This window comes from Balearica regulorum, chromosome 2 (genome assembly GCF_011004875.1).
Source record: "Balearica regulorum gibbericeps isolate bBalReg1 chromosome 2, bBalReg1.pri, whole genome shotgun sequence".
Classification (NCBI taxonomy): Eukaryota; Metazoa; Chordata; class Aves; order Gruiformes; family Gruidae; genus Balearica; species Balearica regulorum.
Genome location: NC_046185.1, coordinates 82,991,240 through 83,017,126, shown reverse-complemented (window position 1 = coordinate 83,017,126; position 25,887 = coordinate 82,991,240). Strand labels below are relative to the sequence as shown.

Sequence of the window (25,887 nt, the reverse complement as noted above, 5' to 3'; positions counted from 1 at the left end):
ATTTTACTTTTCACATCAAATATGTTAACTTGCCTTTTAAACCAATGCAGAGGCCCTCCTGAAATTTTTATACATGTGCTTTTTATATACTGGTTTTTCTTTTACTTACACTTCCAGTTACTGATTACGTTTCAGGGTCAAGAGGAACCACATGAGGAAAATAAAGTTTTAAAGAGACAGATAGGCAAGGTCATAATCTACAACAAATACTTTTCTTTTCCTTTTGTTAATATAGTCATCCACCTACCTGATGTGCGGATGTGCTCATTCACCCACCTACCTTCCAAGAACAGTTTTACAAGTATTTAATCTTTTCTTTTTCACCAGAAGTTAATCAATTAGTGCAAATGACGATGCATGTTCATCAGTTACCAATATATTGCTTTATTTCTTGGTAGCAAATTAAGGCTTTATAGTGAGATTTGTACAGTACAGGCCAATTTAAACATTAGAAACCTTAAAAACCACGTAGCACTATTCACTCAATTTAGCATAGCCAGAAAAGTAGCTTTTTTTTTTTTTAATAAACAGTTAAATGTTACTAATGAGGCCTTATATTTCATGAGTGCAAATGGCTCAAAATCCCACCGTCCTCAGGAATGGGCTTAACATTTAACTGTCCTTGGGGCCATTTTGAGATAAAGGAAAAACAGAGAGTATAGCTGTCTCAGATAAAATACACTGTACTACTTGCTGGAGAAGAATCTCTAATTTTAAAAATACAGAAAGGAAAATCAAAGTGATATTAACTGGCCAAAGGATGGTATCACCCCATATTAGTGACTGACCAGTAATAGTGGCAATGCCATATTCATTTTCCATGGCCCTCTTTGCTTTAGTACAATCTGATTTCTAATTCAGAGCTGATGACATCCTGTATGTTAAGAAACTCACAACTGGAGGAACATATATAAGTTACAGGAATTTTTGCAGCAGTAGGACAAGTTCCCTTGGCAGGGACATGTCCAAACCATTGCTTTTTTGTAATTTGAGAGAGCATTGCTACAAGTATTTCCTCAGCAGTTATGTATTTTTCTCGAGCATATGGATTTTCACTTCATATCAATGATTTTATTAGTGTTGTCTGGAGATGATGGAACTACTGCTTATGAAAACCAGACACGGTGCTTCCCTTCTTATGTTCTCTACCGAGACATTTCTAGTGTTTGAGCTGAACGTATGAATTCACCTGTCAGTCAGGCGCAGGGGGCCTGCCTGAAAATATCATCACCCCTAACATGTCTGGCTTTCAGATCTGAGCATTACATGTAAAAACATGCAGAGAAATGGCTGCCAGAAAGCTGTGAAGAAAGTAACCATGAAATGACCACACGCTCTGGGGAAGGAGGCAATGAAACGGGGGGGAACGTCCAAACCACGCTTGCTCTTGCATGAGCAAGAGTGACCATGAGAGTACAAGGGGCTCCCAGTGTCACAGGGCAACACTGGCGTTTTAATTCCTTGTTGAACAGCAGCTGTTTCTCCAGCCTAAGGGAACACACACAGGCAAGGTGACACAAAATCTAAATCTCACGTAAATAACGCTTTAAGCCCCTCTGTCGCCAGGGATGTTATCTAACATCAGGCTAACGTCTTTGAAGTCTTGAGATCACCCATCTATCCTTTCAACTGGAAGGCTGCAGAAAAGGGTCAGGTTTCTACGTGTATTAAGGCACATACTGAATTTACCTCAACGCACGTGCCTGGTTTGCTCAGGGAGTGTCAACTGCAGTGGTGCCATGGCTGCTGAAGAGATACGGCAAAGGAACAATGACAGACTTTCTGGTGACAGCCACGCAGCACAGCAATTGGGACTGTCCTGTGCAAGCTGCTCCACAACGCCTCAGAGAGTCCCCTGCGTACTGCAGTGCTATCTCAGCGTGTTGCAGAATTACAGCAACTTCTCAGGCTGATTTGCTGGCTTTCCCCTTTGCCAGGACACCAATATATCATCTGCTTTCCTCCACTCAGGTAAATATGTCACCGCTTATGAGACCCAGAAGTCCCTATTTGCTACCAGAGGGTGGTACTACACATGCAGGAGAGGGCAGATGTAGAAATGAAGGCAAGTAGTGACGATGCACAAGTGACCTGGAGGTGGGCTTTCCAAGAGAATCCATGCATGGACAGAATTTCCAGATTCACTCAGCAGAGTGCTTGGCAATGGCCAGCAGATCTTATTCTGCCTCAATCAAGTATGTTTAAGAACATTACCCAGTATTTCCTGAGGGACTACAATGCTTGAATACCAAAGAGAAAGTACTTGGAGACAAGGGAATGCTTTATCAGCCATATTGGAAGAAGTTGGGGGAACACAGACACATATTGCATAGTCAGCTTCATGAGCACAGCTGGAATTCAGATGTATTTGACACAGCTTAGTAGCATTTCCAAAGGAGGGATTATGTGCTATTTCCTTTGGAGGTAGCTACTGTAGCCTGGGACAAGATCACGGCTATTATGGAAATGGCACCCCACCGGGGATGCTGAGCACTCATTGCTTTCGCATTAAGGCAGCCTCTGCATGGAGACCCACCACACCTTAAAAAGTGATCATACAAAAAGCAAACAAAATAGTCCTCTAGAAACCCCCCTCACCCACAACATACAAGAAAAGCTGACTCCCGTGAGCTATAGAAAAGACAGCATTACTGAATATGGGAGCGTGTGTTTATACATCAGTGTTTTTAATACTGCATTGTAACGACAGGTGCGGGGTGTCCTTTCAGAAGAAGGCAGGGTTGGTGTGCTCTATAATACAGCGCTTGCAATGTCGTTTAACAAATCGCAGAGCATCCACAGAGACGTCGCAGTCCTGCACATTCAACATCTGCAGGTCAAAACAGTTGGCAGCTACAATCTGCAGGCCCTGCCCAGTGATGCTCTCACATGATTTCAGGCTCAGGCGCTTCAGGTTGAAGCAGTTGAGGGCTAGAAACTCCAGGCCGGTGTCTGAGACCAGAGGGCACTTGCCAATATCTAGCGATTTAAGTTTTGTGCAATTTTTGGCGAGGTACTCCACACCGTGGTCCGTGATGCCCTCGCAGCCCCGCGCGTTGAGGTAGCGCAGCTTGCTGCAGTATTTGGCTATGTAACGGATGCCCACGTCTGTGATCCGGCCGCAGTGAGCGATGCTAAGGTATCGGAGGCGCGACTCCAGCTTGGCTATCTCCCGCATGCCGAAGTCACTGACAAAGCGACAGTCGCTCACGCTCAGTTCCTTAATGGACGTGCAGTAAATCATCAGGTAGCGGAGACCCTCGTCGGTGATGCGGACACAGCGGCGCAGGTACAGGTGGGTGAGTTGAGTGCAGTGAGCGGCAATGGTGTGCAGTCCTTCGTCCTCCAGGACGAAGCAGTCTGTCATGTCCAAGTAGCGAATGGAGATTTGTTTCCCGTGTAAGGGAGACAGCTTGATGGAGGCTTCGCGAGTCAAACTGATGCATGTTACTTTGGAGCAGCCTAAGTGGAAAAACACAGCAAATTTAAGCAAGCAGTAAAAACAAATCACACAGCAGGACCAGAAAGGTGGGCACGAAATGACGTGCTGGATGTGCTGAAGATATCTTCATTTTGCAAGAGCAGAATCATCCTGACTGACCAGTCTGGATTTGCTGTGATGTGTCCCAATGCTAGAGGAAATAACAAACTCCACTGGTGTCAGTGAGGTTGCTTTAGGATTTTGAGCACCAGTAAAGCGACAGACCGATTCTGTCCATATCCAAAATGTTACATGATGGTCCTAGGTGTATCTAGGGATGGTCTGTGATCTGTTACTGCAATATAAACCCATGACAATTTGAGTAAAATGGTGCTACATGACAACCAACAGAGCTTTTTGATCAGAGGCAGTCTCATTGCTGACTGGCTGAGTTTGTAAACCAACATCAGAGCCTCTTTCACCATCCAACCCCATTATAAAAAAGACAAACCCCACCCACCCTTCAAAAAGCATTTGGAGAACAGATGTGAATCCAGCCCCAAGCCTGCAAATGTGGGAAGGATGCAAAACTATGGCAAGACTATGTGCTTGCAGAAGGGTGGAGATTCGGGTAACCTAAGGAGAATGGGGAGGGTCAGCAGGAGCCAACAGACTGGTACGGGCATGGGAGGACATGGACAGACGCAGAAAAGGACTGTTTCAAGTGAGAATGTCTGGCCATGAATGGAGGTAACTACACGAGAGAAGAAACACCAGACCTTGCAAGGAAATATAAAGAGCTAGATTAAAGGGAAAAACGCGCTCACAGACTTCCCCCATTTTTAACCTCCACTCTGTGCGTGGTGGTGAATAAAAACTAAAGCTTTTTTTGGAAAGTGCTGTTTCTGCTGCACTGCAAACCAGCAGTCTCAGGCTCCTGAAGGGAAATTCTTATCTGTGCCAAGTCCAGATGGGCACATTGCTTTAGCATAGCTAGAAACAGCTGCAAGGAAGAAGGGAGGGTCTACCTGTTAGCGATCAAGGCCCAACAGTTTTAGCCATAAACGTCTACTCAGACAAATTCTGCAGCTTATGCCTAAACAGGTGCCCTCAGGTACCGATATAAAGAGATTTTCTGTATTGCTGAAACACTGGCCAAAGGGAATGAAGTGACCCATGAAAAGCCAGAAAGGTTAGGATGGTGACCTTAGAGCTCCATGTATTAGAAATGCTGCACAAATCCTGTAGTCTGGAAGTAAAGAGCATGGCAATGTATGGACACCACCTCAAAAACTTGAATAACCCAAACCCATACCACTTGATACAACAGGTTCTTATTCAGAGGCTTCATGGAAGGTATGAATATATTTCAGTTCTTAAAAACAAAAAGGAAAAAAATCCCTTGAGATAATCCAGTGGGCTCACACAAATGCTATAACAAGCATGGGATATGGACTTGAAACAGTTTGCCACCTGCAATTAGATTTTTACATTCATCATTTGAATTTGCAGCTGGATTTTTAATTTAGGCTTCAAAGTTATTTGAACAGATGCAAATTTACCTTAGGCCTCACATAATGAAATGGGCAAATTGTCCACAGGTCATGCAGAAGCTCTGGGACCTTCAAGCAAACCACTGTGTTCAACAAACATCATCTTCTTAAAACTGAATGCTGCTATTTCCTCTTCAGACTGTGTTGCAGATCTGTCTATGTTACGGTGCAATCTTTGGAAATACATTTGCCTTCAAATAAGTGCTACATACACGCCCAATAATGCAAAGTGATTTTTCTAAAGGTAGGCAGTAAAATATTAATAGTGTAATAATTTCACTTCTAATACGTTTTTTGGAGTAGGTGATACAAAATGCACCACAGGAGTCCCCATCCTTGAGCTGGGTTTCCACAGAAGAAGCTGGCACCTAGGCAGAGTTCTGCTGGACCTGACATAGCTGTCACTATTGCGTTTGGCTGAGGAGGTTGCTGGATTAAGGAGTCAGTCTGGATATTTTACATGCTGACCAGAATTCAATTTTAAAATCTGGCTAAGTGAGAATGAAGGGTCCATGAAGCTGAGGAGAACGTCCTGTCTGCTAGGGATCCAAGAAGTGGGAACGCTTTAATGACTGCAATTAAAAAGTGAATGGATCAGAAGTCTCGCAGCAGGGTTGGAGTCACATACATCAGTGTGTGATCACTGTTTTGACAAGCTCAGCATCGCCTTGTCTAGTTACTTTGGCTACACTGTAAAATATTTCATGGGAAGGACATTCAAAATGGTTTCACCAGAAAAAGAGTCCATGTTGCTATAGAACTGACTGATTTTCAGGCAAAATGACAAGTTCCTGGGTCTGCAACAATTTTTCTGTCCTAAATAATAAAAAAAAGTAAAAACAAAGCTCTTGTAACAGGTTTTCCATAAAGTAAGTACAACTGATTTTTAAAAGGGAGAACAAACTTCCAAACAGATCGAAAAAAAAATACTGGCTAGCCTGTTAGATAATAACTTGCAGTCAAGCTCAACCAGCTTCTAGAGATATCTCAGACCTGCCCACAAAGTGGATGCTGAGAGTGACAGAACTTACATTGTGGAAAACTCTTAAAGTTAATATGAACATCTGGTTTTGACATTAAAGATTTTGGTACGTTATTGCTGCCAAGTAACCATCCAAGAGGGAGAGGGATTCAACTAGATGTACAACTGTGAGCTGGGTTTTAATTAACTAGCTACAAGTATAGTGTTATCCCACAGCACATGTACCCAACTTCTCAGTATGAAACTAAATCAGCGAACCACTTCAGTCCTAAGCATTTCTTGAGTGTGTACGTTCAAGCCTTGTCCTCCTAACTACAGACTGAAGGAGGTAAAAATGGAATCCTGCTTCCAAAACATCCTCCAAAATTACCCACATCAAAATGAAAAAAGTAGACTCAAAACAAGACCCCAATGATCAATTATCCTCAATTCATTTGCAAGCTGTCCTGGTTTTGGATGAGATAGAGTTAATTTTCTTTCTAGTAGCTGGTATAGTGCTGTGTTTTGGATTTAGTATGAGACAAATGTTGATATCACACTGATGTTTTTAGTTGTTGCTAGGTAGTTGCAGTGTTTATACTAATTCAAGGACTTTTCAGCTTCTAATGCCCTGCCAGGTGCACAAGAAGCTGGGACAGCACAGCCAGGACAGCTGACCCAGGCTGGCCACAGGGATAGTCCCTACCATAGAACGTCATGCTCCATACTTTTCCTTTTGCATGTGGTGAGCAATTGCATTTGTGCACCAGTTGTATTATTGTTATTCTTGCTATTCTTGTTATTCTTGTTATTATTCTCTTCCTTTGTTATCCTATTAAACTGTCTTTATCTCAACCCATGAGGTTTTTTCCATTCCCCTCTCCATACCCTTGCAGGGGTAAGGGTGAGCGAGTGGCTGCATGATGCTCGGTTACCAGCTGGTGTTAAACCATGACACAGGCACAGGCAGCAAAAAGCCATGTCTGAACCCAAACACTCTGACTGCTGAGCATGTTCAAACCCAGGATTTTTCCCTTACCTGCTCTAAAAAGAAAGGACAACTTAGAAAAATATGAGATTAAAATTACTTTCCTGTTCTGTTGATGAGACAAAATTCAAGGAAGACAGGTATTTCACTCGCCCTCTACATACTTTGGACCAAACTGATGAGCTCCTAGGGACAGACACCATCTTCTAGGTCTGAAGGTAACAGGCCTGGGGAAACCATAAATGAAGACAGACCCCAAAAGAACCTGTTTCACAACCTGGTATCATCTTTTCATTTTCTTCGCTTTTGAAAAAGTTGCCTTCGGTCTATAGCATATCTATCAGTAGAAGCTGTGGACCAAAGCATTTTCAGTCACCTACAAGCCCCCAGGTGCGCTTAGGGTGGCACCTACCAGACTGGTATGCCAAGGCAGTTCACCCTCAGCTCAGCAATTCTACTTGTCCTGTCTCTCCAGGCCCAGGATACTTGAGCCACTCAACTCTCTGCACCACCCTAGAGGACATAGTAAGAAAAGCATAAATATGCCAGGGATACAGCCAGCCTTCAAAGTGATATATAGCTCTAGGTCTAAATCATACAGGCACATGCATTTTCTCCTGGTATTGGAGATGCTTCAACCTGAATGTGTGGTTAGCAATCCAGAACTAATGTCAGTATGTACCAACAATAAGTAATTCATATGCAAGGTCATTGCGAATAGACTCCATGGGACGGGACTCCCATGGAGTCCTGCAGAGACTCCTTATCACCCGGCAATTTCAGAGAGTAACCACAAAAAGTGAATAATTCTGATTTGTTGCTATTTGGTTTGATGCCTTCCATGACATTCTACCATCCTAAGAATATTAGGTAAAAGAGTTGAATAAATCAATTAAAAAAAATAAAAGTCAGGAAAAAAGAAAGCAAATCAGTGCACACAAGATATAGTCAGCCTTGGAAAAAAACAGTTTATCTGGCTACCAGTGCCTCAAAAGCATTGCTTTCTATCCCCATTTTGTCCTGCTTATTGCCATTAGTACCTCTGCAATGGCAAAGCTGGTCTGGCTGATTAATAACAACATCAGACTGATAACAAGTGAGATCACAAAATAAGTATTGAACATCAAATTTACTTCAGTGCTCTGCTTGGCTACATCCTTTCCATTAAGTGCCAACCTATTTGCAGAGAGGAAATTCTGTGTGGCTGACTGTGGGAAAAAACATCTTGTTTCCCCAGAGCAGGTCTGAGGAAAATTGCCAAAACATTTCTGCTGATCTAAACAGCTGCAGTGATACCTTGTAACTGGGTGAAAGGAAAAGCAGAAAGCCACTAAGCAAATATATACACTATTAAAAAAAAAAACCCATCCAAACTAGCTAAGTCTCGCAACAGAAACAAGGGGACCTTGAAGTTTAGCTGGGGATGACAATTGGTCTTTATACCCAGACAGAAGCCTAGCACAGATTCTGAGCTCCTTCTCAAGTCACTTACCAGATTACAGACATATACTATATATATATATATATAATATAAGCTAAAAGAGGGTAGATTTAAGCTAAAAGATGATAGATTTAGATTAGATGTTAGAAAGAAATTCTTCACTGTGAGGGTGGTGAGGCACTGGAACAGGTTGCCCAGAGAGGTTGTGGATGCCCCATCCCTGGAAGTGTTCAAGGCCAGGTTGGATGGGGCTTTGGGCAACCTGGTCTAGTGGAAGACAAAACCTGGAGCGTCCTGCTGCGGGCAGGAACTAGATGATCTTTGAGGTCCCTTCCAACCCAAACCATTCTATGATTCTATGATTCTAAAATCTAGATATAAATTATATATATAGATAGGAAAAAGATAAAACAAATTTTGCTGAAGTAACTAGCCTTCACCATATGATGTAGCACTGACTGCAACGTGGGCCCTTGTAAGGGTGCTTTGTGCAAAAATGTATTAAAAGTACTTGTGCTATTTGAACGGGCCACCTCTGCTAGCTCGTCTCCATTGGAGGAGGCCCGGGCACCCAAGAGGTGCTGCTGGTATTTGGGGCCTTGAGATTCTAGCAGTGCCTGTCTCACCAGTGGTATCTTAGGAGACTGGCGTTCCTATTTTGAAAGACAACACAGAAAGGGAAAGTGTGCAGTCATGGGGCCAGGGTTTTGACAAAGCACGATGCTTTCAGAATCAGAGGCATCCATATAGAAATGTTTCCTGTTACCTGACACATCCAGGTGTTCCAGGTTTGGGCACAGTGACACGACATCAAAGACCGCCTCATTGGAGATGTTGTAACAGCCAGACACCTCCAGCCTTCTCAGTTCTGGACAGCACTGGGCAATGGTGTAGAGTCCTCTGTCTGTGAGCCGCCTGCAGCCACTAACAATTACCGTCTCCAACATGAGACATACGTTGGGTGTATCCTGACAAAGCCTCCGGGTCAGCACTTTAAGAGCCCTGTCTACGTTGATTGTCTCGCCGGTCAGGCGAATAGTCCTCCAAAGTCGGGGGTCCCAGGCAAGGTTATACCAGCGGCGGCACACACGGGCACAGCGGCACAGCTGGTTGGTGGGCAGGAAGGAGAATATCTGGATCATGGAATGGTCGGGCAGCCGGTCTATGTTGGCCTGTTCCTTCTGGTGCTTGGACGCCAGCCGGATGAGAGGGTGAGTGAGACGGGTTGGAGGTGGCGAGTGGACCATGGCAACAGTTTCCCCAGTGACTGAGGATGAAGATGTCGACGACCCTCTGCCATTCTGGAAAGTAGGGGAATTTGGTGGAAATATTAATGCTGGACTGGGTGTGCTGAGCGTCCGCATGCTCAGGTCGGAGTCTGGAAGACAAAACACACGATTTCAGTGAGCGGTGGGCAGACACAGAGCTCTCTGCACAACACAGCACCCCGCTAGCCTGTTTGTTAATGGAGCATGATGGGCTCTGGGGTTTGTTGGGGGTTAAGCAGTCATTTTTACCAGTGAGAGTAAGGAAACACATATTTCAAAATCTATCTTACAGTATGCTCTGAAAACACTGTTCATCTCAGTGTTGGGTACATGACAGAGATGCACCCATAGCTGCGCTGTCAAAGCCACGGTAGCAAAGGAGAGGCTGCAGGTCTGAGCCCTGTAATGAAGAGGAGATGGCAGTGGAAGTCCAGGGATTCTAATTCTTTATACTCTCAACTAAACACTGTAAGAAATGAGTAAATTTGAGTCTCAGGCTTTTTTTTACAGAGTACCTTGGCACTACCTAGACAGCTGTGAGCTGTTAGGGGAGGAATACTGTGGTCCTTCACCTCTCAGCTCCTTCAGCCATTCAGTGGGAGGCCAAAGAAGAGCTCACAAGTGCTTCTTCCTTCACCAGACTTGGGCAGATGGGAAAAGTACAAGCCCATACACTTATTTTCAAACCCTGTATGCTTATTTTCATTGTGTCATTAAAGAAGTTCATTTTTTGTTCATGCAAACTGGGACTCAGCAGTTCCACCAAGAGCCCAGTTCTTGAAGGAGGGCTGGTTGTGCCTCTTCATGTGCACGCAGAAAGCACTCTTTCCCAATGGACTAAAGCGAACTTCAGTTGGATTTGAAAAAAACAAGCCCAGAAAAATAAGTGGCGAAGAAACAGCATGCCTGGAAACTTGTTACAGAGCTGTTGCACAACATTTATATGCTCTTTTTGCTAGGGCTAACTGTCACGCTGGAGGCAGTCAACCCCAAAAAACCCCACACAAACCAATTTGCTACTTCTTTTCCTTCTTTATTTCACTTTACTGGCAAAAAGCAGGCACAAAAATAAAGGGCCTCTGCTACTAAAAATGTTGCCTTTGCTCTAAGATTATTTCAACTGTTTTCCCTCTGTTCTGACATTGCTGCCTATGAGTCATTTCCACTCCTGCTCCCAGCTCTCCAAGCAGAGCACATAAAAGACTGGAAGACAACTAGGATATAATTTTGATAGTCAAGTGAATGCCATGGACAATACATTTGCCAACCCTGAGATATTTCAGCAGTACGCTACACAAGATGGAACCAGTGTGTGAGAGATGAACGCTGCTGCTGAGCACGCTCCTTCCATCTCTGACCTCTCAGTACTGATGTCAACAGAAATTCTTTATGAAGTACCATCCAGAGATGAATACAGGAACCACAATTTAGTGCCCAGTAGAATAACCAATATCACGAATGGAGTAAGACCAGTGGTTTTAGAGCACCAAGCTTTCCTCCACATCACATCTTCTGCTATCACCTCAGTGTTCAGACATTTCAGGGAAGCATGCAAAGTCATCTCCTTAAGTAACACAGCTTGTGACTGCGACAGCATAGATATGGGTTAAGCAGGGTAGAGCCAGAAATGCATTCAACAAACCTTGATTTTTAAATTAAGTACATTTTAGATCAATTTGATCAGTGTATTACACATGAATTTCCTATCAACCTTAGCCCAGCAGAGGCACGCTCTGTCTCACTAGCTACAACAGTAGCAACCACAGGCCTGCATTTTCACAGCGAGTCTACAAGGGTGAGAGGCACAACTATTTAGCCAAAGAACCCACGACGCAAAGTCCAGAAGCTTGCCCAAGACCACTTAGTTCAGCTGCAGAGAGATCAAACTCATCATGTCACGCTGTGAAGGAAAAACTTACACTACCCAGCTCCTTCTCTCTTCTGTATCTTGTTTTACTTAGACAGAAATTCAGTATTTCAGCAAGTGACAGGAAAAACATTTTCCTCAAGGCTTCTGAGTCTATGCTATGGCTACATGGATCTAACCCAGGGATTTGTGTATTTTTGAGCAAGAATCATATCTTAACACAGAGTGGGTTTTGCAGACACTCTGCTCCCCTTTGAGACCTCTTAATACCCCCCCTGGCAGCTATTGCAAATAATTGCATGGAGGAGTGTTATTTGGAAAGTGTCTGGTATACTCCGGTATTTTAAAAATGAGATTTACAGCTGGAGTGAAAAAAACCCAAAACACCAGCAGCAGTCAGGCTCCTGCAGACAAGCACTGACTCCACAGACCACTTAGCAACAGTCTCCTAGATTAATTTTTGCAAGGACTTACCATATGTTTGACCTCCCTCACATCACCACCAAAACCAATGACAGTGCCTGAAGTTAAACATGTGCAGAAGATGTGGCAGACTTGGAGCCTTTACTTCTTGTTCTTTTCTTGAGATTTTAAGACAAGGATGCTTCTAATATAAAAGAATATGTATTTTTTCCAAGTGCTGGATGTATCTTCCGCTCCTACATATATTTAGTATTGTGAATTCCTCTCCTTTCCTTTTACTTTTTCATTTGCTTTGGGCTTTTTGTTTGGTTTGTTGTTTTTACACAAACCAGCACAAAAAGGGAAAACAAAATGATATAAATAAAACCTACAGAAAAAACCACTTGCTTCCACACTGAAAAATAGATGGAACTAAAATCAAAAGCAAAAAGATTCATTTTTTAACATCTACTATAAACAATTCTTAGTACTGTGGGAAAGGTTACCTCCTGTAAGACAGTCTCTCAGCATATTTTGAAAACATACATTTTAAGTCAGTTCTTGTTGAAAACACCTAAAAATCTCTGCAGGGTTACATTCTTCCCTACTCTCCATTCCTAGTTAAGTATAAAAAAACATTTAATACTCCCTGGTTCTCTCCTGCTTCCCCTGGTGATGAAAGCACCAAGCTAATACGGCTAATCTCCACTCCTTTTGGATCAAAAGTAGCATTCCTTCATCACTCCTGGGCACTCTGTGAATAATCAATATCTTAGACATTTTGGGTGCGTAATGAATTACCAAAAATGTGGTTTTTAAATTAGACCTAGAGCTAAAAGAGGTTTGACCTTCTGTTTTATGAGTATGTGCTTGCTTCGTGCTCTCTTAATTCTCTCATTCATGTAGCAGCTTCAGATGTGCATCCTGTATTTCCTTTACCTTCAGTCCTGAAGGTGCATCATGTGAAACTTGCTCCTGCCACCTTCAAGGCACGGCCTTCCAGACAGACACATACATGCACCCTGTCTCCCCAAAGTATTTTGGAAAAAGACTGTCATTATGTTTAAACAAGAGAGCCGAGAGACCATTATGGGTCTGCTGAGCTCGTAACGCAATGCGCTCTCAGACAGGAATTTTGCTGGTAGCTCAGCTGAACTCTGTACAGAGGTATTCCCGCTTACTGTTCGTTGTACACCCCTAAGGGGAAAAGAAAAAAATAGCAGGTGAGTCCAGGAGCCTTTTGCCAGTAAAAACTGGGAAAGCTTTTTGCCAGCATATAAAGCTTCAGCAAAACACTTGGTCTACTGTACATTTTCCAGGCTTTTCAAGTATTGTTGGGAGGGGCTTCCTCTAGCACTATCTAAACCTCTAAGGGTTTCCTGCAAATTTTGTTCTTCGCCATTTGCTGAGTGCTAGCTGACAGGCTGAGTCAGTCTGAGACAGGGCAACCTAATGACAGTGTGACATTAATAAACACAACCCCGCAAGTGCAAACAAAGTTACTGATTGCAGTTCTCAATATAGATCTTTACACACACATATGCCCTGTGCAAGCATTTCTTTTCTGTTCTTTTTCTTCAATTGTTTACAAGACTGAAATGCAGCTTTACATTTTGGTGATCTTAGAAAGTAAAAAACAAAATACAACGCAGTCCTATGCTTCCCTCCCTACAAGCTCTTTTGCCCCTTTCCCTCTGATTACCAATCATCTTCTGTGCAAGATGCTTTTTATTAAAGCTTTGCTCGGGCTCTGAAAATTGTTTGTTGATGTAAGAGAAAATTTCTTAACAATCTCTAAAGAAATCTCAAAAGATGCGTGCCAGAAACAGAACTATAAAAGCTGACACAGAGGGAGAAAATGCACTGGAGGGAGTTTTCTTATTCCATTCGGAATCTGGTTTATTTCAAAGGATTCCCCCCACCCCCAGTTTGTTTCCCAATTAATACATACATCTGGGGAAAAAGAGCCTTTAAATATTTTAAAGCAAGATCTAGTCTCTGCTCCTTCTGGCATTGACAACAATATGCAGTCTTTGATTTCAGAACCAGCGAGAGAAAACAATGTTGTATTTTTGTTAGTCCAGTGATGCACAATAACACGGGACACTTGATGTCCGGACCCCAGCATGGACTTCTTAAGATTGATCCATTTTCCATGCTTAAAGCATGACTCCATTCAACCATGCCTTCCACTATGCTATTGCGGGTGTGCCTTTTCTAAAGTGAATCCTATAGCAAGCTCCTCAAGTTAACAAAATTAAAATGAAATTTTCAGTAAATATCAATCAAACTTCAGATTCTTATCTGACAACTAAAAAGGATCCTTCATGTTGATCTGCTGTCATCACTGAGGTTTTTAGCAAAACTAAGGCAAGAATTAAACCAAACTCAGGCTCTGAAAAGTCAGTATAGCTGAGAAAAATAACAAGCAATTGGCATTTTTTTTCAAAATGTTAGATGCAAAATAATGTGTGCAAGAAGCATTTACACGTAGTACAGAAATGTCACTTATTTAGCATTTTTTCAATAACAGTGTTGCATAGATATTACATATTTTACTAAGTGCAGTGTGGGTATAGACTTCACATTTTTATCACGATACCATCAACTTCGTGGATGCCAAGGAAGTACTCCTTTTACCGAGACTGGGGAAAGTGGGAGCTTAATGGTTGTAGCAGCTACAGTTTACAGTGCAAAAGGGGAACAGAAGCAGCTAGCAGGCTTCTACAGGGGGAATATCACGGGCTGATTCGAGGAGAGGCTTGTGAATTTGACAGACAGATGTCAAATACAGCTGCGTGCCCTTAGTGGAGGTTAGGAAAAGGAGTTAGCTAGGACAGCAGGCTACAACAGGATCATTTGCTTTCTAAGGCTCTGGGCATGGACGAAGTCCCAGAAAGAGCAATACCGACAAAAAAGTGTCTTCCACGTCACAAACATCCTCAGGTGTTTCTCTCAGGCTAAGTTACCCCACTGACCTCAGTTCCTTCCAGCTCCAGGAGGCTGGGATGAATCGGAGAGTCCGTGATAGCGAAAAGGCAGCTGGAACAAAACTCATTGTGCAAACTTGCGTGGGGCTGCAGCGGTCAAGTATGCCAGAGGGAAAGGGTTGCTCGGCGGAGCTACCTACGTGATTTTGCAACCTTTTACAATGAAGACCGTACAGAATGGAAAACGGAGTTGGATGACCTCTCTCGTCTGTCTTGAAGTACACAAAGTACACTTAAACCACCTCCAGTGTGCATGTCTGCCCTGTTCTTAATTTCCAAGGACAACTATTACTCAGCTCACTGAGGCGCCTGTTCCAGTGTTGTCACCATATCAAGTTTCTAAGTTTTTCCTCTTACCCAGGTCACACAAGAAGCTGTTTCTTGCCCCTCTCCTAGTGATTGCGAAGAACGAGAGGTCTCCGCTCTTCCTGCAAGGATTTCTCACATGTGTTTGCTCAAACTTCAGCCCTTTCTTCCTAGTCACATTACTAATATTCAGTTTCTCCGAGTTTCTCCTTTAAATTTTCTCCAACATGCGTATATTTCTCTTAAAGCACAATGCTCCAAACTGAGCACTGCACAACACCGCACCTCACCAGCAGCGGCTAAACTGGAGTCCTTCCCACCTATATTTCGTGGAAACCACATTGTCAACCTTCCAGATTTCAACAGTCTCAGAAGAATGATGCATTCAGTATGTGATTCGACATATTGCCTGGATTCCCACGTGCCATACAGCTGCCTAGCCATTTATTTTCTTCATCCATGTTTATATAATCTATTCATCTTCCCCACACCTGTCTCCTTAGAGAGTGGTATGTTTTCTCTCTCCTTAATCTTCTTTCTCTTTTTTCAAGAGCCTTTTAAGTACTGAGAAACCTTCTCAAATTGTGCTCATTTTCACATTTCCAAATATACTGCAGGTCTGGTGTCATAAATTTTAAGAAGTCATTCCTCTGTATATGGGTAGTTTTGTGCCTCAATTCAATTCAAACAGATGGCTTCTGGAGAGAGATGCAAAGTCTAGCAACCTATTAACAAATTCTGTAAGGTATAGCAGGGCAGATCCCTAAAGAGTCCTTCTTGAAACACCATCACAGCAGACAAATTCTCAGTGATAACTACACAATATACTATTCCCCTTCAGTGGTGATTTCACATTGTCCATATTTCACCGGCTTGTTTCCAACACAGACATGTAAAAGTCTAAATAAACCTGAGATAAATTACAGCTACTGTTTCCCTCTTACCAGACAATTTATTCTTACCGACACAGAAAATTAGATTGAAAAGTAAGGTCAAAGGAACAAAAAACCTTTGGCAAAGGTGAGAACTTATTTCTTATCCTGTGAAATCTTGTAGGTCGTGCAACTCTCTTTTTGAGAGCAAAGACCTGTGACAAAGCTCGATTTTCAGTGTAAGAATGAGCAGCCTTGGAGCTCATGAAGTAATCGCATCCACATGCTCCTGGAAGCAACGGTTCCACAGAACTTAAAATAAGCTTTTATAGTTTTTAAAAACCTCCCATAGAATGTAATAAGAAACTGTACCTATTGTACAAGACTAGAGGCATTGTTACAAGACCACGTGGAAGAGGAATATGTTAACTTACATTTGAAGCTATTTCATAGTAGTTTCTATGTGACATTTTACACCTTGGATTATACTGGTGTAACTTCCCTGTGATGTAGAGCTCCAGTTTTCTTTAGTCTATAAACTCCTCCATGTACATTTGGAGACCTGATCTTGCATTCCTGGCATATCCACACTAGATGCTTAAAGTCAAACAGCACTGCAAGTGAAGTAATCGTTATAGTTTTATTAAGCAAATAATTCTTCCTTACAATGTATTTGTCAAAATCTGGAACTAATTTCTCCCCTACTGACATTGTCCCCTGCCACTTGGCAAGAATTAATTTTATCTCCATATTTGTGAACAGAGCTAAAAATACAAAGACTGAAGGGGAAAAAAGAAAAAGCAATCCACCTATTAATTTATGAAGTCAAAGCATCTTAATTTTGCCTTCGGTACCACTGATGAAACTAGCACATCAGTTCTGAGAAAAGGATTTGTCAGTGCATCATTGCTGGGAAATTACACAGCGATAGGTGGGATGGTGCATTTTTTTACATGTTCAGTAAATATCTAACCCCAAAATGAATGCCATACATGCTTAAGTACAAGTTCTTCTTATATCCCTTCAGGTCAGATCCCAACTCCTTGCAGTATGCCAGGGAGCTCCTCCAGCTGAGTTAGTTATATCTGCATTAGCAAGCAGTGCAGCCCAGAAAGAGGAGCTCTGCGGAGCAAAACTGCTACTGCTGAGAACCCAACATCCACGGGCCAGGGAAGCGGGCGTTAGTTTTTGGACAATGTCTAATTTCATCCTCAAACCTGAATGCTCAGTAGGGATTGCCTTTGGTGCTTTAGGTGTCCTGCCAGAACATATTTTTTACTTCAGTTTCACCTGAGAGTAACCGGGTTCACATACCTTGTGGTGGTAACTAAAACCCAGTAAGCAGGGACTAAGGGGAGAGTAATTTCAAAAGTGAGCTTCAGACCTGAAAAAAAATGCTAATGTAGATGAACCCAGTGGTCAGTGAAGAACCCCCTGTCCACCTCCTCCAAATCCTGAGTTACCACCTCCCAACCTAACCCATACCACCTAGAGGAGAGGCACCCTGGGCCCTGCTGGGTTCTCAGGACTGCATTATCAATGGACCGGACACGCCGCATTCCATCATCCTCCATTTTCAGGATTACCACACCTATGGGGATCCAGTTCTTTGCTGTTCAATGCATTGCTTTGAAATGTGCAAACCAATTGTGGTTAAAATGAAAATAAGCATTTACAAGATGCTTATATATAAACATTTTCTATATACTTCTATATAAAGATTTAAGATAAATAAGACAACAAAAAGACACCATGTTTGCTTAATTTCAAAGTCATACTAAAAAGCCTGCCATCCTCTCTCTCGCACCACCTGACGAATTGTTAGAAAGTTTTAATTAACCCAGGAACTCCATCCTGGTGAATACAAAACCCCTTCCCAATTCATCCAGAGAATGATGTGGTTCAGCGAAACAGGCTTACAACTATATTCTGCCTTTTCTTCAAGTTACTCTGACATAATCCAAGGTCAAAACTTTGTCGGATGAAACACTTTTCTGCCTGACTAGGCAACATTTACATTTCTGTGTTGATCTTCATTTTTCATTTAAAACCCATTTTACAGAAATATAGATAAAATGAGTGCACAGGGCTCAATATTCGCTCTCAAGCTATACATACATGGCCAGAACCAGTCGCTTAGAGTGACACTGAGCTGGGGCAAACGGATCCTACTGTTTGCAGTATCTTTGCAAACTATATAGAAAACTGGATCAAATGCCTAATGGCTCCCAACTTCAAAATGCAGAAATCCAGTCAGCTGCTCCAGTCAGGTGTGGCTGTTCCACTATTTCACCTCTCAAAAATGGAAAAATTTGGAATAAAAGATGTATCAGTTTACATTATTATAGAACTTCATGGTAAGTTGCTGGACATAAATTTACGGGAGGGAAACATTTTCCAAATCCCCAGTTGTTCATGTGGATCAAAACCAAGAGAACCTGCAGAACCCTGAAATGTAGTTCTAGTATATGTGCGTTGCTCTAAATGGAAAATAATATACAAAGCAGAGGAATGCTTGCTTCTGGGGAAAGTTGACAATATAACAACTTTGTTCTGTAATCAAGATGACTTGCATCCAGCTGGTAGCAAACTCTACAGTAGACAAATAATTCTCCTAAGAATGACTATTTCCAGCATATTCACCAAAAGTGAATTATTCGTGTAAAAGAACATTGTTTTTCACAATCAAATACTGTCATTTTAAAAGCACACAACTCTCAGAAATGACTGACTTTCAAATTAACAGGGGAACCAGGATTTGACCTCCAAAATTGGAGACATAAATAGTAAACAATAGGCTAAACAGAAGAAGGGACAGTAGCAAGAGATTTAAATCCACGAAGTTATTCTCCTCTCTTAACACACAAGTTTAGATGCTAAAGATTCATTAAACCAATGTAATTTAGAATAGTCCAAATATCCTTCCTAAAATAAATTCAGGCTTTGTAAACATAGGCTTTGCTGATAATCTGGGAAGAGACAACCCTCCAAATTATGGGACAGAGTTGTACGCAGCGCAAGAAGAGGTCTCTAGATTAAAAAATAGAAACACTCAAAACCAGATGAGATGGTCTGTAGGGTGGCCACGGATTATGAAAAAGCAGCAGAATTGTGCAAAGTGTAACTGAAAGCCAACCTATAACACTTGCTCCCAGTCAGCTCAGATCCATTTACACTTCAGTTCCCAAAGTTTATTTTCTTTCCTAGGAATGAGATTCCTTCAAAAGCACCTGCTAGCATCCTGGCAAGCATTCTCTCATTTTGTGGGCAAATACCTCATTTCTGGGGTTGCATCCCTCCTCCCTTTTGACACGTGGCCAAACTGAGAAAGCAAAGCTGGTCTCCAGGGCTTTTTGAAGGAATGGTAGGAAACTTCACTTAATCCACAGTTTTACATTTCTTACAAATCCAAAACACTTACAGACAAAGGAATAAATTCAGCAAAGAGCTGGCCAAAGCCAGTTCCCCAATGAATTGCTTTTGGGACCTGGGTGAGTGGAACACTCTGGGGGGGAATGAAAGAAAAGGAAAGAAAAGAAACGTAGGCCTCCAAAGCAGAAACCCAGGACACCAGCGCAATCTAACGTATCCAACACCTCTCTAACAAAGATACATAAACGGAGGATTTTTCATAATAAACACTTCAGGTTATAAAAGCCCCAGAGTGACAGTCAGCAGTCCCCTCTTCTGTTACAAACACACGCAATATTCATACAATGATGCACTGAGCAAGCACATAGTGCTTACTCAGAACCACAAGGATTAAAATTTTGTTTATGGGAAATTTAGGAGTTAAGCTGGGAAAGAGACATGGCCACTGGCAGCTTTCTCCTACTAGAAAATGTAACTGGCTCAAGCCCAAGTGCACTGTTACGTGGATTCCTGACCACCAGTGTGAAGCAGTCCCAGACTGTGTCAAAACAGATGGTACTTACAACTGCAAAAGCGGTGCATTAGCCATCCTCTAAAACCCAGCCCTGCCGTCTGAGGTCCCACTTGCTGTGTCTGTGACTTGCAATGTATAAATTGCAGATTGCTATTTATACGCAACAGCATATGGTACTCTGACATTTGAGGAGTATCAGATGTATATACATGCAAGTAAATCAAGAATTCAGCACTCTGTATATATAGCAACTTCAAAAACCTTCCAGTCTACTGAAAGTCACGATAAATAATTGCCTCATTGTGCATAAAATATTAACTGACTGTAATTATTCCTTTTCTAATTAATTGTTATTTCAATTTACTGAAAGGAGATAAACAAAATTATTCACCAATTGTTTTCATGTCATTTTGATTTTATTAAATCAAAATCAATATGCAGAAAAAGAAAATGTGATGTTTACATCCACACAATCGCTGAAAGTTATTATTCAAAGAATTCTGACATTATCTAAATCCTTCAGCCTCTTATTTTTTCATATTAACCTAACCTAATTATATTGAATACCATCACTGATTTTTACCTCTATATGCAATTTCACATTTATCCTCCGATTTAGTATCACCAGCCTATGGTGATATCTTAGGGAGCAGACTTAAAGACAGGACAGCAGCAGCAGCATTTGGAATCAAGAAATATTTGGTGTCTTGAAAAAAAAAGAGAAAGGCCCTCTTCCTTACATAGCCCAAGAAAAAAGTGAACCTGGCAGGGCGATCTCATCACTATATATAAATACCTCATGGGAGGGTGTACAGGAGACAGAGCCAGGCTCTCCTCAGTGGTGCCCAGTGACAGGACCAGAGGCAATGGGCACAAAGTGAAATGCAGAAGGTTCCCTCTGAACATCATCAGGAAACACTTCTTACTGTGAGGGTGACTGAGCACTGGCACAGGTGTCTGGGAGAGGTTGTGGAGTCTCTATCCTTGGAGATATTCAAAAGCTGTCTGGACATGTTCCTGGCCAACTGGCTCCAGGTGGCCCTGCTTGAGCAGAAGGTTTAGACCAGATGATCTCCAGAGGTCCCTGCCAACCTTAACCATTCTGTGATTCTATGAAACAACTCTAATACACCTCCTACAAAGAGCACATGAAGTTTAAGCCCCACTTTCAAACAGGCACCGTATGAACCTTTGCACTATTGTTCCAGGCATCTTCAAATCTGATCTTTGTTTTTTTCATTACATCAGCTCCAGCTCCATCTCAACTGGTGCCTCATCCTCCTGTTCAAAAACACCTTTTGTGACCAAGATGATAAATGATCACCCTCATCTTTAAATGCTAAAGCTGAAGCAGGCAAGTATCATCAGCTGGTAACACAGCCATTAGTGAGAACTGTCTTAAGGCATATTTGTTCTGTGGTGTTTGCCCCCAGTCCAGAGAATTCCCTGAAGCCTGGCACTGGCTTTTGGTGCCTGTAGAAAGTATGGACACTTTTTGCCAGAATTCACTGAAAAACTAGTCTACCTCAAAACTTCCAGTAGTACCCTCATCACATGCAACAGATAATATCAGGTTTACCTGAACATAAAGTTAGTGATCCATGGGTAAAAAAAATTCTCTTAAGCTATTACATAGGCATTGTCTCCCTTAACTTATCAACAAACTGGTGAAGTACAGACTAGATAAGTGGACAGTGAGGTGGACTGAAAGCTGACTGAACTGCTGGGCTCAAAGGGTTGTCATCAATGACACAAAGTCCAGTGGGAAGCCAGTCCCCACTGGTATGCTGGGGCTAATACCATTTAACCTCTTCATTAATGACCTGGATAATGGGACAGAGTGCACGCTCAGCAAGTTTGCAGATGACACAGAACTGGGAAGAGTGGCTGATATGCCACAGGGTGATGCTGCCATCCAGAGGGACCTTGACAGGCTGGAGAAAAATGGGCTGACAGGAACATCACAAATTTCAACAAAGTAAAAGGGAAGTCCTGTACCCAGAGAGGAATAACCCTATGTACTAGCACAGCCTGAGGTCTGATGAGCTGGAAAGCAGCTTGGCAGAAAAGGTCCTTGTGGACACCAAGTTGAACATGAGCCAGCAATGTGCCCTCACTGTAAAGAAGGCCAAGAGCATCCTAGGCTGCATTAGGAGGAGCGTTGTCAGCAGGTTGAAGGAGGTGATGCTTCCCCTCTGCTGAGCGCTAGTGAGGCCACACCTGCAGTGCTGTGCCCAGTTCTGGGCTCCCCAGTACAAGAGAGAAATGAACATACTGGAGAGGAATGCCACAGAGATGATCTTATCAGTGTGTATAAATACCTGAAGGGAGGGTGTAAAGAAGGTGGAGCCAAGGCTTTTCTCAGTGGTGTCCAGTAAATGGACAAGACATGGTAGGTTCAAAATGAAATACAGGAAATTCCTATTTAAACAAAGTTTTTCAGGGTGGAACTGGTGAAGCATGGAACCAGGTTGCCCAGAGAGGTGTGGAGTCCATCCTTGAAGACAGTGTCCTGGGCAACATGCTGTATTTGGCCCTGCTTTGAGCTGGAGGTTGGACAATCTCCAGAGATCCCTTCCAAACTCAACTATTCTGTGATTACCAATTCAGCTGAACTCATCAAGCCTCTTCTCTTTGAGGCTTCACATAGAAGAACAAACTATGCTTAATTAAAGCAATTGAAACCCTCATGAAAATGTCGTGATAAATGTGTTAATTCACAAACTCTGAGTGAAGAAGTTAAGTAATCTTGACCTGTGCAGCTGAAGATCGAAAAGGCTATGCTAATATATACTATTACCTCCAATGTATGTAGAAAGAAGACAGAGATGATGAAAAGGTTACTGTACTTGAGAAGGTATGTAAGAAGAAGCAGTTGCAAAGTTTGAGACTAAGAGAAAACATTGTAATTGAGGGTTAAAAATTATCACACTGTACACAATTAGGTCAAGGCATAGCCTGCTGATAGGGTGAGTCAGGATTGACATCTAGAGCTTTCTAGGAAGCAGTGAGATAAACCAAACCAAAACAAAACAAAAAAACAAATGAAACCAAAACACAACAATAGAGGAATTCATCTATGAAGAAAATTCTGCTTTAAGTTGCTGCTTAGACAAGATAACGCAAGAACTTTCCCACCCTTTATCATCAGCCAGCCTTGACTTGTCAGCCATCCTAGCCTTTCTAAAACAGAGAAGTAAAGCTCTTACTGAAAGAATTTGTCAGGGTGCATGAAAAATGAAGGAAAGAATAACAATGAGTAATAGATGCTTATTTTCATCAGCAAAGCTGTGCCACTCTTTTCCATCAGGTTGGCACAGAACACACTTTGTGCTGAGAAGCAGTGCCCTTGTTACAACTTTTTCAACGTTGTTTCAGTACACACCTTTACAGATTTTGTATTCCTGATTCATAATATGCAGCCCATTCCCCATTTTTGGAGAAAAGAGGATGAATGTCACTGCAATGTACACGATTCACAGAAGCATATTAAACCCTGCTTATGTGGGCTGATAAGACTGCTGTGCTTCAGTGAAAATTCCTCAAGATACTCTCTTTTTTTTCCTACAATACTGAAGATCCTTGTAACTTACAACTTGAGTTTGAAAGACAGCCTTTGTGGGTCTTAGATCTGGAACTCCTGAGCAGCATACTCCATTGGTAGTCCTTCTTCTCCATGCAGAAAAAGTAGCATGCGTTCTCCTCCTCTGCAGAGTTGAGGCTACAGATTTCTTGGTGGAATGCACTATGTTAAGTTTGTGGACAAGGGCTACCTAAACTACTAAACTGGCACTGAAGTCCTAGTGAATTCACACTCAGACTACCTTTAGTACAACTGACACTCTTCCTCATAAGACCAGCTTCAGAAGTTAGAGTGATCGACACAAAGCATAGGTGAAAGTTATGCTCTGTTAAGCTGCAGAAAGCAAAGCAGGGTCCAACCGGTGTACTGCTATTATATTTAAGCAGCCAAGTGATGACAAGGTTGTGTTTACAGGATGTGTGATGTAAATTAAGGTACGTGTAATGAGTCTTGGGTTCTAAAAAAAGGCATTTAACACTGTACTACAGTTCCACTAGGTATTGAAGTTTCAGGTGGACAAATTATAGTAATGACTTCATCTTCTCCTTCTTAATTGCACTTCAAGCAAAAGACTAACACCAAAAAATTATAAAAATGTATTTCTAGCATTTTTCAGTATAATTTGGAAACATGGAGCACAGCCAATAAAGAGAGATCACAAAGTCACATTTTAAAACTTCTAATGAGGAGGTAAAAAGAATTTATATTAGGAAGTGTTTTAGAAACCCACAGTGACTTCACATTTTCCAGCTCACTGGATTTACAAGTGAAGAGGCTGATGCTGCAGTATCTGGATGCCGAGTACTTCCTGGGCTGCGTGGACTACCAGTGGCTACTGTAAGTTCAAAGCAGTCAGCATCTCACAGGATCACAATTCACTTCACCTCATGCTAAATCTGAAACACTGCTGGGCTGGTTCACTCTCTCTGTTCTATTTGTGGCAAAGAGACTTTTCTAACATCACTAATTGCCTGGAAAGTATCCCCCTCATTTCATTACACTGAGCTACACTCCACTCATGCTGTATTTGTAACTATTTATAGCATATACCATGTATAGTAACATGACACTATGAAAGTGTCAGTATGAGAAATGCTGAATTAAGAAGTGAGATGAGATTGCGAACATTGGGCCACTAAGCTACTATAGTGCAGTTACAGCGACATTTACTTGTTCCTTCATTTTAATTCCATTTACAGAACACATGAGCAATGTGCAAGGCAGTGATAATACTGTCATTACACAAAATTCAGGAAAATACTTTTGTAGCCCTGAGGGTGATTCAAGAACTAGTACAAAATGTTGAAGCTTTCACTGTTTAATATCTTATCCAGTTTGAAAGACAGTGAAATCTCTTGCCCGTTCCTGATCACCCTTTAGTTTGTGGAAATATGTGTCTCCATCACAAGGCATCCCTCTTGTTCAGTTTGATTAACAGTTTTGACATGGGACACGGAAGAAAAAGGCGATGACAAAAGCATTGCTCCTCCTGAAGCAGGACATTTTCAATAACAGGAGTGCATGTGGCAGCTTGTGTTTTAGAGATGTCTCTCTAGTAGTGGAGCACTGAAGTCCTTCTACTTGAATCTCAGGAGTCAAATTCTCCCTAGGACCATCTCCATACCACATGAAATGAGCCTTTTGTTCACCTGCTGAAACAGAATGTCCGTACATCAACCTGGAGTTGGAGAACAAGCTATCAATAATCTGTCTCTCCACCAAGCTTCTTCGCATGTGGCTTTTGCAGTATTTGAATTCTGCCACTATCAGGCCACATCAGGCTGTGATTTAACTGCATAAAACCCTAGCAGAAAAGTAGCTCATACCCTACAGAAAGGTGTCTGTTCCCAGGGTCTGCCTTAGCAGAGTGGAAGGTTGATGGACAGACTTTGAAGTTCACATGGAGCGTTATCCCTTATTGAACCCCTGATCTTGACCATCTTGCCTTTTTAAGGAAAACACCTTATAAGGCTTTGAGTTTACTGAAATGAGGTAACAAACACATACCTTACTGAGGTGATATTTGAATCACAAGGTTTTTATGTTGAACAGCCTCTGTTGATTTAGAAATCTCTATTTCATAAACTCTAGAAGGAGAGAAGCCTATATTCCCAAGTGATCTGCTACGTTATAAAACAGCCAGAAGCCATTTGAAAACCATACAATAAGAAAAGGCTTCAAATAGGTGTGTGGTGCCTCCACCCACGAGGGCTGATCATTAGGCATGGACACCAGCTTTTCCTTCCTCCAAAACAAAGGTGGGATGCCTGCCTTGGGGCTGAGCCATGGTTCCTGCACCCCCTAGCCAGTCGGTCACTTCATTACTTTTTGTATCTACAGCACTCACCA

The 25,887-nt window shown here is 42.1% G+C and overlaps 1 protein-coding gene across 4 annotated transcripts in view; it reads right to left on the bottom strand.

Moving 5' to 3' along the window:
• Positions 1–368: 368 nt before the first annotated feature.
• FBXL7 (F-box and leucine rich repeat protein 7) overlaps positions 369–25,887 on the bottom strand; it is a 199,423-nt gene continuing 173,904 nt past the window's right edge. For all 4 annotated transcript variants that reach the window (XM_075744839.1, XM_075744840.1, XM_075744838.1 and 1 more), the window contains 2 exons: positions 9,131–9,742; positions 369–3,462 (listed from right to left, as the gene is read on the bottom strand). In XM_075744839.1, the coding sequence (XP_075600954.1) occupies positions 2,726–3,462; positions 9,131–9,742 (1,349 nt within the window). In that variant the 3' untranslated portion in view covers positions 369–2,725. The remainder of the gene's footprint in view (positions 3,463–9,130; positions 9,743–25,887) is intronic.